This window comes from Lolium perenne, chromosome 2, assembly GCF_019359855.2.
Source record: "Lolium perenne isolate Kyuss_39 chromosome 2, Kyuss_2.0, whole genome shotgun sequence".
NCBI lineage: Eukaryota > Viridiplantae > Streptophyta > Magnoliopsida > Poales > Poaceae > Lolium > Lolium perenne.
In genome coordinates, this window is record NC_067245.2 from 213,147,755 (window position 1) to 213,161,254 (window position 13,500).

The following is a 13,500-nucleotide window of genomic DNA, read 5'->3' on the forward strand; positions in this document are numbered from 1 at the left end:
AACAACGCCCCACCCTAATGGCAGTACGGATGCACACATCCAAAAAAAAGTAAAGAAAACTAAGAAATAAAAGTTCCGCTCCAGCCTTTTAGACCTAGCAACAGCAATACAACCACCACCGTGACAACACCGGAAGTACAGACTCTCCAAAAGCGACGCCTCCAAGAAGGAAACAGTGCACCAGCGCCGTTGTCGCCCGACCAAAGGTCTAAGGTTTTCACCCTGAAGATAGACCCCACTCTCAAAACAATGTCTCCAACAAGAACATTGTCAGGCACAACTAGTTAAGGCTAGACCTTGGGTTTTCACCCTGAGAAGTAAGACTCTGAACTCCCCCTGTGCTGCCGCCCCCACATGCATAGCACTGCTGCAGAGCCCGGAATGCCAAGCAGATCCCTCAGCATCACGGAGACTCGGCCCTCCTTTAGCCAGTCCACCAAACCGGCCTTCATGATATTCCTTCTTCTGACTTCACCATCGACCAAAAAGTCACCTGATGTCAACACAGAATATAGCTTCGCGCCGCTCCCTTCGGAACCAAACGGTCGGAATAAAAACATGGGTGCGCGCGACCGAATACCACCCGATCCAGCAAACTGCAGGCAAAAGATGCACTGTTCCATTCGCCAGCGGAGCTTTCCGGAACTCATCTCTCCAGCCAGATCAAAGCAAACTGACCTCCGGAAGTTTTTTATCCTCGCATGCAAGAAACCCGAGGACCGCCACCAAAAACAAAGCAAGATCAGCAGCCCCCACGCCGCCAATCCCTCCTGCTGGATCACCAAGGAAGAGGACAGCGACGCGGATCATGCGTACCGCCGCCGAACCGTTACCGGGGGCGGAGGCCGCCACCGCTCCACCGAATCCTCCATGGCTACCGACGGAGAGCCTCAGGCCCCGGCCAAGCAGCCGTGCCGCCCGACTTCCTCCACCGGCCCTACATCACCTCCCATGGAACGCCGCCGCGGAAACCCTCTTCTCCCCCTCGTCGATTCTACGGAGGGGGTGCCGCCACCACCGCCAGAGCCAGGCCGGGACCGGGGACATGGCCGGGGCCGAGGTACGGGGGCCAGGGCCGAGGCCAGCGTCAGGGTCAGAGCCGCGGCCGGCAGCGGCAGCGGCTGAGGGCGACGGGCGGCGGGTGGCTGTGGGGTGCGGGGGGAGGAGGAGCCTCCGCCGCCGCCCGGGAGGGGACGGGAGAGGGAGGCGGCTGGCTAGGGTTATCACAACTTACTAGATTTAAATGTGCGCCTTGGCGCACGATCCCGTAAAATTCGTGTAGATTTACATTTCAAAAATAAGCAAAGCTCAAATTCGTGTCAGATTTTTTTGTAGACCATTTGCTTATTCTACAAAACAAAATCTCCCATGTAGAATAGCAGGTTTATATGTTTCCAAATACAAACAGCTGATTATCAAAACAACACGATTACAAAGAGGCATGTTCCATTCACCGTTGTGGTAGTCTGGTAGAGGTCGGCCCACCCTCTAGTCTGAGTGGATCTGTGGATGTCTTCTCACTCACACCTTCACTGAGTCCGACCGATAGCCGTGATACCGGGCAACAAGCCTTCCTTGGCCCCTATCTCCTCCATCCCCCGTCCCTTAGTCCAACTAAATCAGATATAATGGCTCAGAGGAAAAATGCAAATGTGCAAGGGGCAAGTAGATTGTAGAAGACATAGAAACAAAAAAATGAGGCAAGATGATGAAAATCTTAACATGAGTAAACTGAAAAATAGTGCACTGTGGATACAGATTTAACATATTAATAGTTATGTTCAAAGATAAGAAAAATACCATGAAATTTGGGTTGAACGAATACAACAGAGGCACATAAATGATCGTAGAATGGGGAAGACGATTCAAATTCAAATATAAGGAAATTTTGAAGTAGGAGCTTGCCTAGAGATCGGGACCTTTGATCCAGTCATGGTAATTCAAGCATATCTGACAACATCACATATCTCTTTCTTTGTTTCTTCCCAATATGATGCAACCACACCTATAAGCAGTGTGCCATGTAGAGATAAATAGCACACATGTGCAAACTGGCATTTGTACCATGCTCTTGCAAACTAAAACAGATTTGCACTCCAGCTGGAGTGTACATAAAAGAACATACTTGTGTGAACACACGTATCTAGGTATGTAAGCTCATCTACTATGACATGATCTTATTTGCATGCCTAGCATGACCTCTTGTAACCCCACATAGAGAAAGAAAATGAATATGGCGAAATTATTAGTTGAGAACTCACCAAGGTGGATGGAGATGCCGCGGCACGTACAATGTCATGCCCTAAATGAACAATAAAACAAACATCAAACTGGAATAATATTTATTACTTGCACCAGATCATTTAGAAGCCTCGAAGTAAAGAAATATAATTACAAATAACTTGCCAAGGCAGATGGTTTCTAAAACACCATATTTAGCACTACATGGGGAAGGATATTATAATCACAAAGGTCTAAGGGGAAATGGAGGAATAGTAAGAATCTATGATGGCAATTTAAACCATATAATACTACACTATAATGTTAACATAAACTTCATATTGTTGCTTGCAATACATCTAGTGTTGGGAGTGGAGGGGAATCCTCAAATAGAGCTCTCTGCATAAATGAATTCTTAAGATCTTTGTCGTTGCTACAGAAAGTGATGATGAGAAACAAATACTGAAGCACAACTGGCTACAAACTCATTCCATATCTGCCCGGAGGTAGGCACATCAGCAGCCTCACTCACGCAAAATGGGCCACCTCGCTAACTGAACCCCAGCAAGACCAAAAACTGGCTAATCACCCCCAGAACAAGCACACACAATAGCCAATGTGGCAAGAACCACCCTCCAGAGAAACATCGGGGAAAAAACATGGCAACATTGTTTCTGTCGTGCAATAGATAAAATTGTCAAAAATGTTCAGATACCATGTGTAAATCTGATGGTACGGGATGTATGTCAGCAACTGGATCTGCAACATGGAGAAGTGTCGGCTCATTCTCCAGGTTGTACGAATGGAAGATCAGCAGTGCCACATTAGCTGGTGACCTGGCGCAAAGGCTAGTGCTACTTGTAGTTTCTTGAAGCTCCCTGCTGGAAAGCTCCACCGCTTCCTGCAGATATACCGGGGGCAATTTAGAAAAGTTCCGTGGATGCAGCAAGTTAATATGAACAACAATGCACCTAGCTTAAGAGTTTTCTGCCCTTGCCTTCGATGATTCAGTGGCTACTAAGAATGATGCAGCATATTGTTTTGCCAAATCTTCTAATCTTTTACAAAAAATTGAGAAAGGAGAAATAGTAATACATTCGCAACCAAGCAATTAACTGCAGGGTCATGGATATACAAAGCAAGCTGGTGGGAGTAACCGGTGTGTGTGGCGGGAAAGGGGTTGCAGTAGTTTTAAAGAGTTATGATATCCTTTATATGGAAGAGACACACATTGCACAAAACATAGCATGTTATAAATATGTCGGTGACCCTTCCGACTTAGAATTTCAATCTCATACAGTTCATACAGTCATCATACCAAACTATTGTACCAATGTAGCGGAAACAGAGGTATGCATCACTGGATAATGAATCTCAACTAAGCAAGATGGGAACTGAAAAATGGACAGCTTTTTTACAAATTAGAGTATAGCATAGCCATTAGAAGCTTTCTTAACATGTAGCCGGGTTAAAAAAGTTTCTGATGCCAAAAGCTTCATAAAATTAACTTGTATTGACTATACACACTAATGCCATGCCCTGTGTAGTAATAGTAATTAGAATATATCGAAAAGATGTCGCTTCATATGATCTGGAGTGAGTACCTATAATATATCTCAAAGCCTAAGCAACTTCATAATAGCATGCACTAATTGAGACAGAACAAAAAAAGGGTAGACCTTACACGTAGGTACTGAAGCCTTGCTGATCAGCCTTCGAACAACCTCATGGTCTGAACACTGGACACACGAAAAATTCCATTTCCTGAGAAAAAGTAGACACCAACTCTCAATTATTACCAAGCAAACCAGTTCTCGCTAGGATGAAACTGGAAGGCAGCTAAATCTAACATAAGCACGAGTATCATCCGACAGAGAGAACACGTACTTGGCTTGGGCAAGGCCCTCGGGGAGAATGGTGCTAATGAGTACATGGCCAACCTGGTTTTCCATGCCTTGTAGAACTCAAGCCAGGTGAACGGGGAGAATGGTGTCAATGTGTGTAGGGCCAACCTGATTTGTCGTGCCCTGTAGAACTCAAACCGGGAGAAATCAGTGCAAGCATAACTCGAACAGAAGTTAAAAGCAGTAATAGCTTTAACAGTGAAATCTAGCTAGATTGCTAGAACACACAGTGAACCGCAATAATAGCTTTAACTGCAATAATAAGATAACAAATATTATCTCAGAGCTCAGCGTTTTTCAGTCACCAGTGCTGCTTTACGTGACCCTGCACCGTCTCTCCTTCACTCATTGCCGCAGAGTCAGGGAGAAGAGATCATAGTATGGTTGTTAAGATGAGTAGTTGAGCACCTAGAAAAACATTCACATAATAGAATATCTAAATCTAAATAGAAAACTGAAACGGAGACCTAACCTTTTAAGAATAGTACATCTAAATCCTTAATACATAACCAGACATACAACACCAAAAAAATGGAACAGACATAGTGGATGAAAATTTGAGATAAACTTCTATCCCGTTAGTCCGGTATTCATTCTTAACATAGCATGAGCAATTTAGAATTATTGTCCGAAAATGAATTCGATTTGTCGCACTTCCGTTTCTTCACAGATGCAAACAATGACACTGAAACTGTGTCCACTGCATACCTCGATATGATAATGACAAAGTTTAGTCAGACAACTATGGTAGATCGACCCAATCAAAATAATAAATACAGAAGATCATAATGAATATGCCCTAAATTATGTGCACCTTCTGATTTCCTCAAATGTATGGATAAAGTGCATACAAATCTTTTCCAAATTATATAGTAGATTGCAACAGAGAAAGGCAACCAATAAGTGCAACACCGAAATGTTAAGGAATTCTCCCATGGTATCCAACATAAATAGAAAATATTATAACCCATGTTCCCTTTTCATCTCCAAAGGCTCCATTTGTCATCAGATGGGTCAATTTTATGGTTCGGTAGCAAAGAACCACTACATGTTTAATTAATCTACACACTTATTGAAATTATTTAATTAATCTACTACATGTTTAGTCACATCCCAAATGTATCGTAAATCTGATGAGGTTAGATGGTAACCCACCAGAGTCTAATTCTTGCATTGCCTTTGCATAAAGAAACAAAATGATCACAGACAATGGACATAAATATAAAAGGGGACCCGAGAAAAGTAATCAGTTTTGTCGAAACACATTGTCACCCTTCTATGAGCCCATTGTAGACTGCATTTCATTAGTCCACATATCAAATGAAAGATGTGATAAAAAAATATAAAGCTAGGCAAGGTTCCCCTATTAATAAATATTAAAAAACCAACTAACCACTAAAGCATTGACATCTAAATATTGGCAAGTTTGAAAAAACATGTCATAATGTGTATTTATACAACTTGTGCTTTGGATTTTGTATTTGCCATAAATAGATGTTTTGTACTTCCAGTGTTCATGACTCAACTGATGCTATTGTATAAATACGCTACCCAAACTTTTATTCCTTTAAACTCATCTACCTATGAGAATATACTCCATCATTCATTTTCTTAAAAAAAACCTTCCAAGATATCTAGATGGTGGCCTAAAATCTGAGAAACTCATGATTTTCTCGTAAGTATAAATCTGAGATGCAAGACATCCATGACACCCAATAGATTCATCTGAACTTTCGTTGTTTGTGATAACACTCAACTGAAGATTGTGTGTATGGACATGCAATATTTGACAACTGAGAAAATATTGACTGAAGATTGTGTGTATGGGCATACATATTTGAAACTGAGAAAATAATGAATAGAAAAAGAACATGTAAAAATATTTTTCCTTACCCATTGAAAATCTGCTCTCATTCTCTCACCCACAAATCAGACACCACACAAACAAGCAGGTTAACACTTTTATTCAGATAACTTTTACCTAGTTTGCTTCAAGGTGTGAAACTCCATTTCTTGTGGTGATGGTCTGGGCTAATGGTGTGCTCCAAAGATGGTGACCCTCTCGCATGCCTCTTGATGCTCACCTCCAACTCGACCCTGAGCTTCCTGCCGCCGCCAATGGATGGCCCTGGACTCCTCCTTCCTCCCAACTCCTAGAGCTTCTTGGTGCAAATGAATACTCTTCACATCTGCAACTGACTGCAATTATATCATGTTGATTTTCAGTTACATACCTAAAGAGCGCAAAAACATAGAGAAAACTGCATAAGAATAAAGAAGGGTGCAAAGAAGAAGACCACGGGCTATTTATGATCCATGGGAAAGAATATCTGATCGTGAAGCAAAGGAAGATCATTTTTTTCTATATATAGGGTCCAGAACCCAATGCATATATGGTGGTTCCATATATGGACAACCAAAATGGTAATAGTGCATTATCTTTTGCCAAGGTGCATTACCAGGGGACTGGCAGAACAACCAACCCACAGCAGCAGCTAGCCTGAAACAACAACAATATCAAACAACACATCAGAAGGTAGACATGAAAAGGCCATAAAACTGTTCTCGGCCTTTCTATTTGTTTTTTCTGTGCAACTGAAACAAACATCACTGGCTTTTGTAACATCATACGGGAAACATAGAAAATACAGAAGGTATGTCTAATCTCCAAAAGAAGCTATATTATTCAGCATATTTCGTGATATCCAAAACTATACACAGCTCTGGGCATCTTAATAAATAATTGGCATCCTGTAACATGTAATTGAAGATGAAATACTTCCATTACTAATAACAGTGATCGCTGCTCTTCTCACATGATATACTAATTCCCCGGTCGCAGAGAAACACTAATTAACAAGTTGGGGTTCTAAGCTAATCTGGACAACCATGAGCACCTAGGATAGTTTCTTGCTAACAGACCATATACCAGTTCACCGGGCGCAGCGCAACATTCATTGTGAAAGTGATGTTACACATTAACCTAGGTCACCATCAGCATGTAGGATGCATTTTGTCAAACAAAACGAGTATCCAAAAAGCCTAAGCCATGCACACCCATAGCGGGGCAAAGCTTTCAAGGTACCAAACAAGTAACAGAGGCACAGATTGGTAAATCACTAATACAGTCTGCTCCACAACCACCGCTAAGCGTTACAGAGATGGATGAAACGGGAGTATACTCACCAAGAATAGAAGCAGCTTCGGATGAGCAACAATACCATTCCACACCTAGCAAAGGAAAAAAACAAGCAGCAACCCACATTAGAATATAAGTGTGCAATCTGTTTTCAGACTGAAGCTACAATAACATTACAGCAGCATAGGATGTAAAACAGGAAGCAGTTCTAAAATATTGAGCAAAGCGCCACACAACTAGTTAACTTAGTTGAGAAAATATGAATATATAGTTTACATCTCTGCTCAAACTAAATATATAAAGTAAAATAATTTATGAGAACGGACTTACGATGTGAGCACCTCCAACTGGAACATTTGAAGTACATACATTTTGGAAAATAGAAGGATCCCATAAGAGATTTATGAGAAAGTATATCTCCTCCAAACTTAACTCAAATATCTCATGTTCATGGCCAAACAGAACAAAAGGAATTATATAGGGTAATGCACATTAATGGAAAGCTCACTATTTTGAGGAAGTAGTGCACAACAACTTAGAACACAATTACATCAATACTTTACTATTTCTCTGTTCAGATAGCTCTTCGACCAGATGTTAAAGAACTAAAACATAGCTTAATCCAACTATACTAAATCTGTCAAACTCATGTCAATTATTTGAAGATAGAATCCTGCAACATTATAAATTTTTTTTCATAAATAATTGTAGCATTATATTTTTTTTTATAGCACTCAACATTAAATAGCAAAGCATTATGAACACAATTGATGTACTAAACTGAACTGTACATCAGTACTGAACACAAGTAGGAAAGATGCAGATGTGCGAGAATTAAACAAGAAACCAGTGCTCATAACCATATAAGCTGAAATACCATGGCAGTCTGTATGCCCGAAAAATATCACCCCATGCCCTCACGGTCTCACCTGAAATGTGTTTGACCGAAATGAATGTCCAGTCTAAGCCACTATCAATTGATAAGAAATGAGGACCGCACGTCTTACCGAGAAAAACTAAACTAACATCAAAAAAGGGGAAAAACTTGAGATGTACGCAGATGGAAATAGTCAAGATATTTTCTTGATGCGTATAGGAAGAGACATGAGACAAATTTCTTACCTCAGAAACACCGACCTGCAACCAATGGTGCAAATTTCTTACCTCAGAAAATGACCTTGGTCTCTTCTTCTTCTTCAAAAAGAACTCCCCTCATATTCTCCTTCTATCTTTTCCTTGTTAGATCTGCACACATTATTTTACAAAAAAAACATTAATTAGTAATTTTCCTAGCCCTTGAAGAGGGAGGAATTTCAGAGACACACATCCATCTCACAGATCCGCATATGGATAGATTCATGAATCCATAATACAATATTCTGAGAAAGAATAAAACAAATCAATCCCTCGAGTATGCAGCACATTAATTTCATTACCATGGATACCAAAAGCGGGATGGCTCTCCTTCTTCCCGGGGATGAACTGCCCGAGTTCCATGGCGTGCACGGCCGGAGCAGCACCGAGGAGCATCCGGCCAGGAAATTCTCCACGCCGCCACGAAATCACCTACCCTCGCCGTCCCCTCACTGTGGGAGGCCCGGAGGAACGGAGGAGAGGGCAGGTCGGGCTACTGGAAGAGGCCGTCGTAGCTGGGGCTCCTCATGTTGCTGCTCGCCCCTGCTAGCCCGGTGAGGGGATGCGGCGCGACGGCGGCCGTGGATGCTCTACGTCCATGCCGCCGGGAGAAGGAGGGAGAGGCGGCAAGGAAGGAGGAGGGGAGGGACGGGAGAGGAGGAGCTTGCCGATTGGGTGGATGGCGGCTGTGTGGGGATTGGGGAGGAGCAGCTCGTCACATTGCTAGTGTTTTCTAGCGTGGAGTGCGTTTTTATACTACACAGTAAAAAAACGAACGGCTAAGATGGATTCTAAGGAGAGATCCAACGGTCAGTAACTCAAAGCGATGTGAAGCCCCCATGGGGGCATCAATTATACCTTTAGATGTTGCATTATCATCGTCAAATTTACGATCTAGGGATACGCGTAACCCCTGTGACCTGGGACGGAGGGAGTATAATTGGAGCAAGATTTATTTTGCAAGGCATTGATAACCTCAAGCCAATCTCTCGAAATTTGCAAATCTTCTGCTAAGGCAATTGCTTCCCGACAGGCTAAAGCTTGCTTTTTGTTCATACGTTTCTACACGGGCCATGTTCCATATGGCCAGCCCAATTCAGCCCAGTTAATCAAGTCTCTGTATTGAGGTCCACAAAACCAACATACATTACAGTAGAGCGAGCGCTGCAGTCTCCGGCGAGGCCCGACACCGGCGATGGCCGCCGCCCTCCGCTCCTCTTCCACCGCCCCCGTGCGCCGCGCCCTCCGCATATCCCAGGCCGCCTTGTCAACGCTGCCGTCGCCGTCACGACCTGCCACGGTGGTGCCGTTCTCGCGCTCGGTCGCCGCCATCTCAGGTCGTCCTCGCATCGCATCTTTTTAGTTCCTAGTCGATATTACCATGTACTTGTGTCTGGATTTGCGCCAGTCTATACTTGCCATTCCGCGCGGTTCGCTCGCTTGTTTAGCCTGTTCATGGATTTGTAATTGCGTTAGGATTTAGGTGGTACAGATATAATTTGAAACCTATTGCTGAAGGATGCAATTGGGAATGATACACTGGTGCTCTGCTTTGCGGAGTGGAAGCGTGTGTGCGTGAGGTGGGGGTTTTACGCGAAGCTACTGTGAGAGAATTTGTTACAAAGGTAAACGAAAGGATAGAAGATTGGGAAGGCCCATGCTATCAGGGCTATTGGATCACTGGAAAATATTAGCAGTCTGTATTACAGGGGTTTACACTAGTACTCGCTAGACGGCTAATTACAGTTTGCAGCAGTTGTAACATGCCAGCTGCCAATTTAGAGTGTGGTCCTGAAGTGTTTTTACTGTTACTGGTGCAACAAATGTTGAACTTACCACTTAATTGGACAAAACCAACAAGTGTTGAATTTACCACTTATTTCGACAATGTACGTTTCTGATGTTGCTTCAACCAAGAATTACTGTGCTTTTTTGGCTTGTGAGATTTTACATTTGGTTCTGAAGCAACGAGATGAAAAATCTCTAGCCTTTGCCTAGAATATGGCATTGCAAAAACTAGCTCTGATAAACTACTGTATGCTCAGTAAATTATATCCTTAACTCTGGTACATATGTTGAAGTTTCAATAATGCTTATCCTTATCAATCTTCATATCGCTGCAATGCTAATATTGTACCTGAGTCAAACATATACTTTGCCCACATCTTCATATCCCTGCGGTCAGCGTTGATTAACTTATGTATGCTTTAAAGGTGCCAGCAATGCTTTTTCATGGAACTTCAGACGCTTGCTCAGTTCCAAAAACAAAAAAAGACGCCTTCCCAATTCAGATGAGAAGCGTCTGCTTGCAAAGTCTGACTCAGAAATTGAAACTGTTCTTAAGGATCTGAAGGCTATTGACTTGCGCAGTTCAAATCCACCTGCAATATCTGACCCAGAAATTGAAACTGCTCTCAAGGATTTGATGGCTGCTAGCTGGAATGAACTTCCACGTTCTCTTGTAGAAGAAGCAAAGAAAGCAGTATCCAAAGCTACCAATGATGTGGCAGGTCAAGAGGCTTTGAAAAATGTATTTCGTGCAGCTGCGGCATGTGAAGAATTTGGTGGAGTTTTAACTGACCTAAGAATGGCTCTTGACGATCTTTGCGGTCTAACAGGCGTGGTAGGCACTTAGTTGTCTCTGTGTCCTCCTTCATGTACTTTGTGGTGAGTTCTAACTCTTACCAAGCATAACTCTTGCAGATTGTGGGACCCTTGCCTGGTTATGTAGAAGATGCTGTTATGTCCACATATGATCGATACATGAGATATCTGGAATCATTTCACCCTGATGAATATTATCTACAAAAGAAGGTGGAGACAGAGTTGAGGACAAAAATGATTCACCTTAAAATGAGATGCACTGGCATAAGGTCCGAGTGGTTAATGGTATGTTTATCTCGACTATTAATTGTACCACCAGTATGGTTTGCTACCACACCAGCTTCAGTTGTAGAACCTTTATTTAATACATCCATGGTTTTCTTGATCTTAGATATGCAATGACGGGGCATCTTTTAGTTTCATTTAAGATGCTATTGCTTTCTACTAAGCTGTTGGTGCATAATTTAATATTCCCATACTTTTGAAGATTTTTGGCGGTAGTAAATTTGTCAATTTCTTCTACTCTAATGAAACAGCAACATGAAACAGTATAATAGAGCTGGGTATGTTTTTTGTTTGTTTGGGTGAACCAAATTGGTCGTACAAGAGGACAATATATTGTTTACTTTTTGGAAGAAAGACACGTGGTAGTTTTTCATGACTAAACACTTCAACCTTGTCCAACGAACACATATCTTTCAATTATGGTCATCGCCTTCATTTTATTTGTAAAGCAAATACAATATAAAACTTTTGAACTACTTGTTAGTTCTTTTGCCAAGTTTTATGCTTCACAGAAAACTATTGATGTGTTTAATCAGTTTATCCTACAAGTCTTTTATTTGTTCCTGTAGACTTGGAATGGAACAATTGACATGTAGATATTGCGTTGATTTCATGTGATATTTCATCAAGAAAAGTCTTCTTTTATATGAACTACTATAGCAATACATAAATAAAACCAGCTATTGGTTACCACCAGGAAACAGTAATGCAAACCCTGGCTAATGAGTTGGACCGAATTACATTGGTCAGGGCTAATTTGTAGTCATTTTCGATTTCGGAACTACTAACATGTCTCCCTTCTGCATGTTTTACGATAAGCTAAAGAAACACAGCCATTTTCTGGCTGATTCCTGGCCAGTTGTTGTCTTTCCCCCCTACACGTTTTTATGTGTACCATTTCCTATAGAAACTGGCCGTTTCATGAACCTTAGCTTGTAGTGTTATATATGTATGGATTTTCAAACCACGCCAATGCAGAGGTGTCTGGTGGCATTGTTGCACAAGAAGAGTCAATACAGTTTATATTGTTTTGGTCTCGTATTGATTTTCCCCCCTATATCCTGCTTAACCTCAGAACATGTGCTGCAGAACGATGTTTTGCCTGTACGGTTGTGCTGATTGATTTGTATTTTCTGGACTGAAGATGGTTCACTTTACTTTTATTTGGTATACTCTCCTTCCTCCTGATGTGATTATTTTGCTTGCAGTTATTCCTGAATCGGGAGTTTCTTAGGCCAAGGGCATTAGGGAAGTCTGCAGATAAGAGCCGTGACAGAACATCCACGGACTGAAGCAAAGCTGCATATCAGAAAGAGGTGCTGGGTATTCTTTTTAGGTCATTTATAGCGTGAGTTGGGTTCTCTCGACCCCTCTGAGAGATTGCACGCATTCCTTGCGCCTTCAACCTGAAAAGCCTGACCACCTGGCGTTCATGTCCCCGACTCATGAAGTACGATGTTCTGTTTTATTTCTGGGGGATCAAGAGTTACGAAAACTGTTTGCGTGCTAGTTAATAACTCAAGATTGTAAATACTTTCAGTTTCAGACATGGTCACCTGACCCAACCATGTGTAACAGGCCCCCATGCTGAATTGCATGAAACATGTACTTAGTAGTTTTTTCCACTCCCTCTGGACCCATAATACTTTGTTGCTAAAACGAGTGCATAGACACACTAAAATGTGTCTAGATGAAAAACAGCGACAAATATTATGAATCGGGGGAGTACATGCTCTTGGTGCACTGGCATTTGGCAGTGTTTGCTCGGTATGGCCCTTTCCCTTTATGAAAAACAGACAAATGCATGACTCAACAGGCCAACACGTGCAGCGTTATCATGTACGTGCATGGAAGACGGACTAGAATGACTCCCAAGACAAAAAAAAAGGTCAGACATTCACAAGTTGTGCTCAAGCCATTTCTAAATCTTGCTTTGTTCTATACATTTATCGGAGATTTTGTTTGTATACTTCTTAGCAGATATTGTGTTGTTTTGAGAAATCAGCAGAACTTGTGGGTCCTCCTATTTGGCGCCTTCAGCGTGCGACGCCGGCGCCCATGACGAGTCATTAGCTTCATCACCTGTCCACTCGTCTTCGTCTTCTTCGATCAAAGCACATCCTTATCTTCGTCTTCTTCAACTTGCCTGCCGCCGCTGGCCTAACCGCCATTTCTCACCACTTGTGGCTGACATCGCTACCATAACGCCTTGCT

General features: G+C 42.3%; 1 protein-coding gene and 1 long non-coding RNA gene across 3 annotated transcripts; one reads left to right on the forward strand and one right to left on the reverse strand.

Moving 5' to 3' along the window:
* Positions 1-3,898: 3,898 nt before the first annotated feature.
* LOC127334787 (uncharacterized) lies at positions 3,899-8,509 on the reverse strand. Of its 2 annotated transcripts, none has more exons than XR_011751059.1 (3): positions 8,428-8,509; positions 4,108-4,255; positions 3,899-3,984 (listed from the first exon to the last, which is right to left on the reverse strand). It is a non-coding gene; the product is annotated as an uncharacterized lncRNA (long non-coding RNA). The 2 variants fall into 2 exon arrangements; XR_007872426.2 differs by having other exon boundaries at positions 4,108-4,532.
* A 1,012-nt stretch (positions 8,510-9,521) lies between these two features.
* On the forward strand, positions 9,522-12,911 carry LOC127334788 (succinate dehydrogenase subunit 5, mitochondrial). The gene is made up of 4 exons (XM_051361329.2): positions 9,522-9,734; positions 10,611-11,020; positions 11,101-11,286; positions 12,495-12,911. The coding sequence occupies exons 1-4, from the start codon at positions 9,593-9,595 to the stop codon at positions 12,576-12,578; spliced, it is 822 nt and encodes a 273-aa protein (XP_051217289.1). The 5' UTR covers positions 9,522-9,592; the 3' UTR covers positions 12,579-12,911.
* The last annotated feature ends 589 nt before the right edge of the window (positions 12,912-13,500 follow it).

What these genes read in the sequence shown, in the direction of transcription:
- LOC127334788 (XM_051361329.2), top strand. Translation starts at nt 9,593, where the DNA reads ATGGCCGCCGCCCTCCGCTCCTCTTCCACCGCCCCCGTGCGCCGCGCC. An exon ending in CTCGGTCGCCGCCATCTCAG is followed by an intron (nt 9,735 to 10,610) that starts GTCGTCCTCGCA and finishes TATGCTTTAAAG; the next exon opens with GTGCCAGCAATGCTTTTTCA. An exon ending in TTTGCGGTCTAACAGGCGTG is followed by an intron (nt 11,021 to 11,100) that starts GTAGGCACTTAG and finishes TAACTCTTGCAG; the next exon opens with ATTGTGGGACCCTTGCCTGG.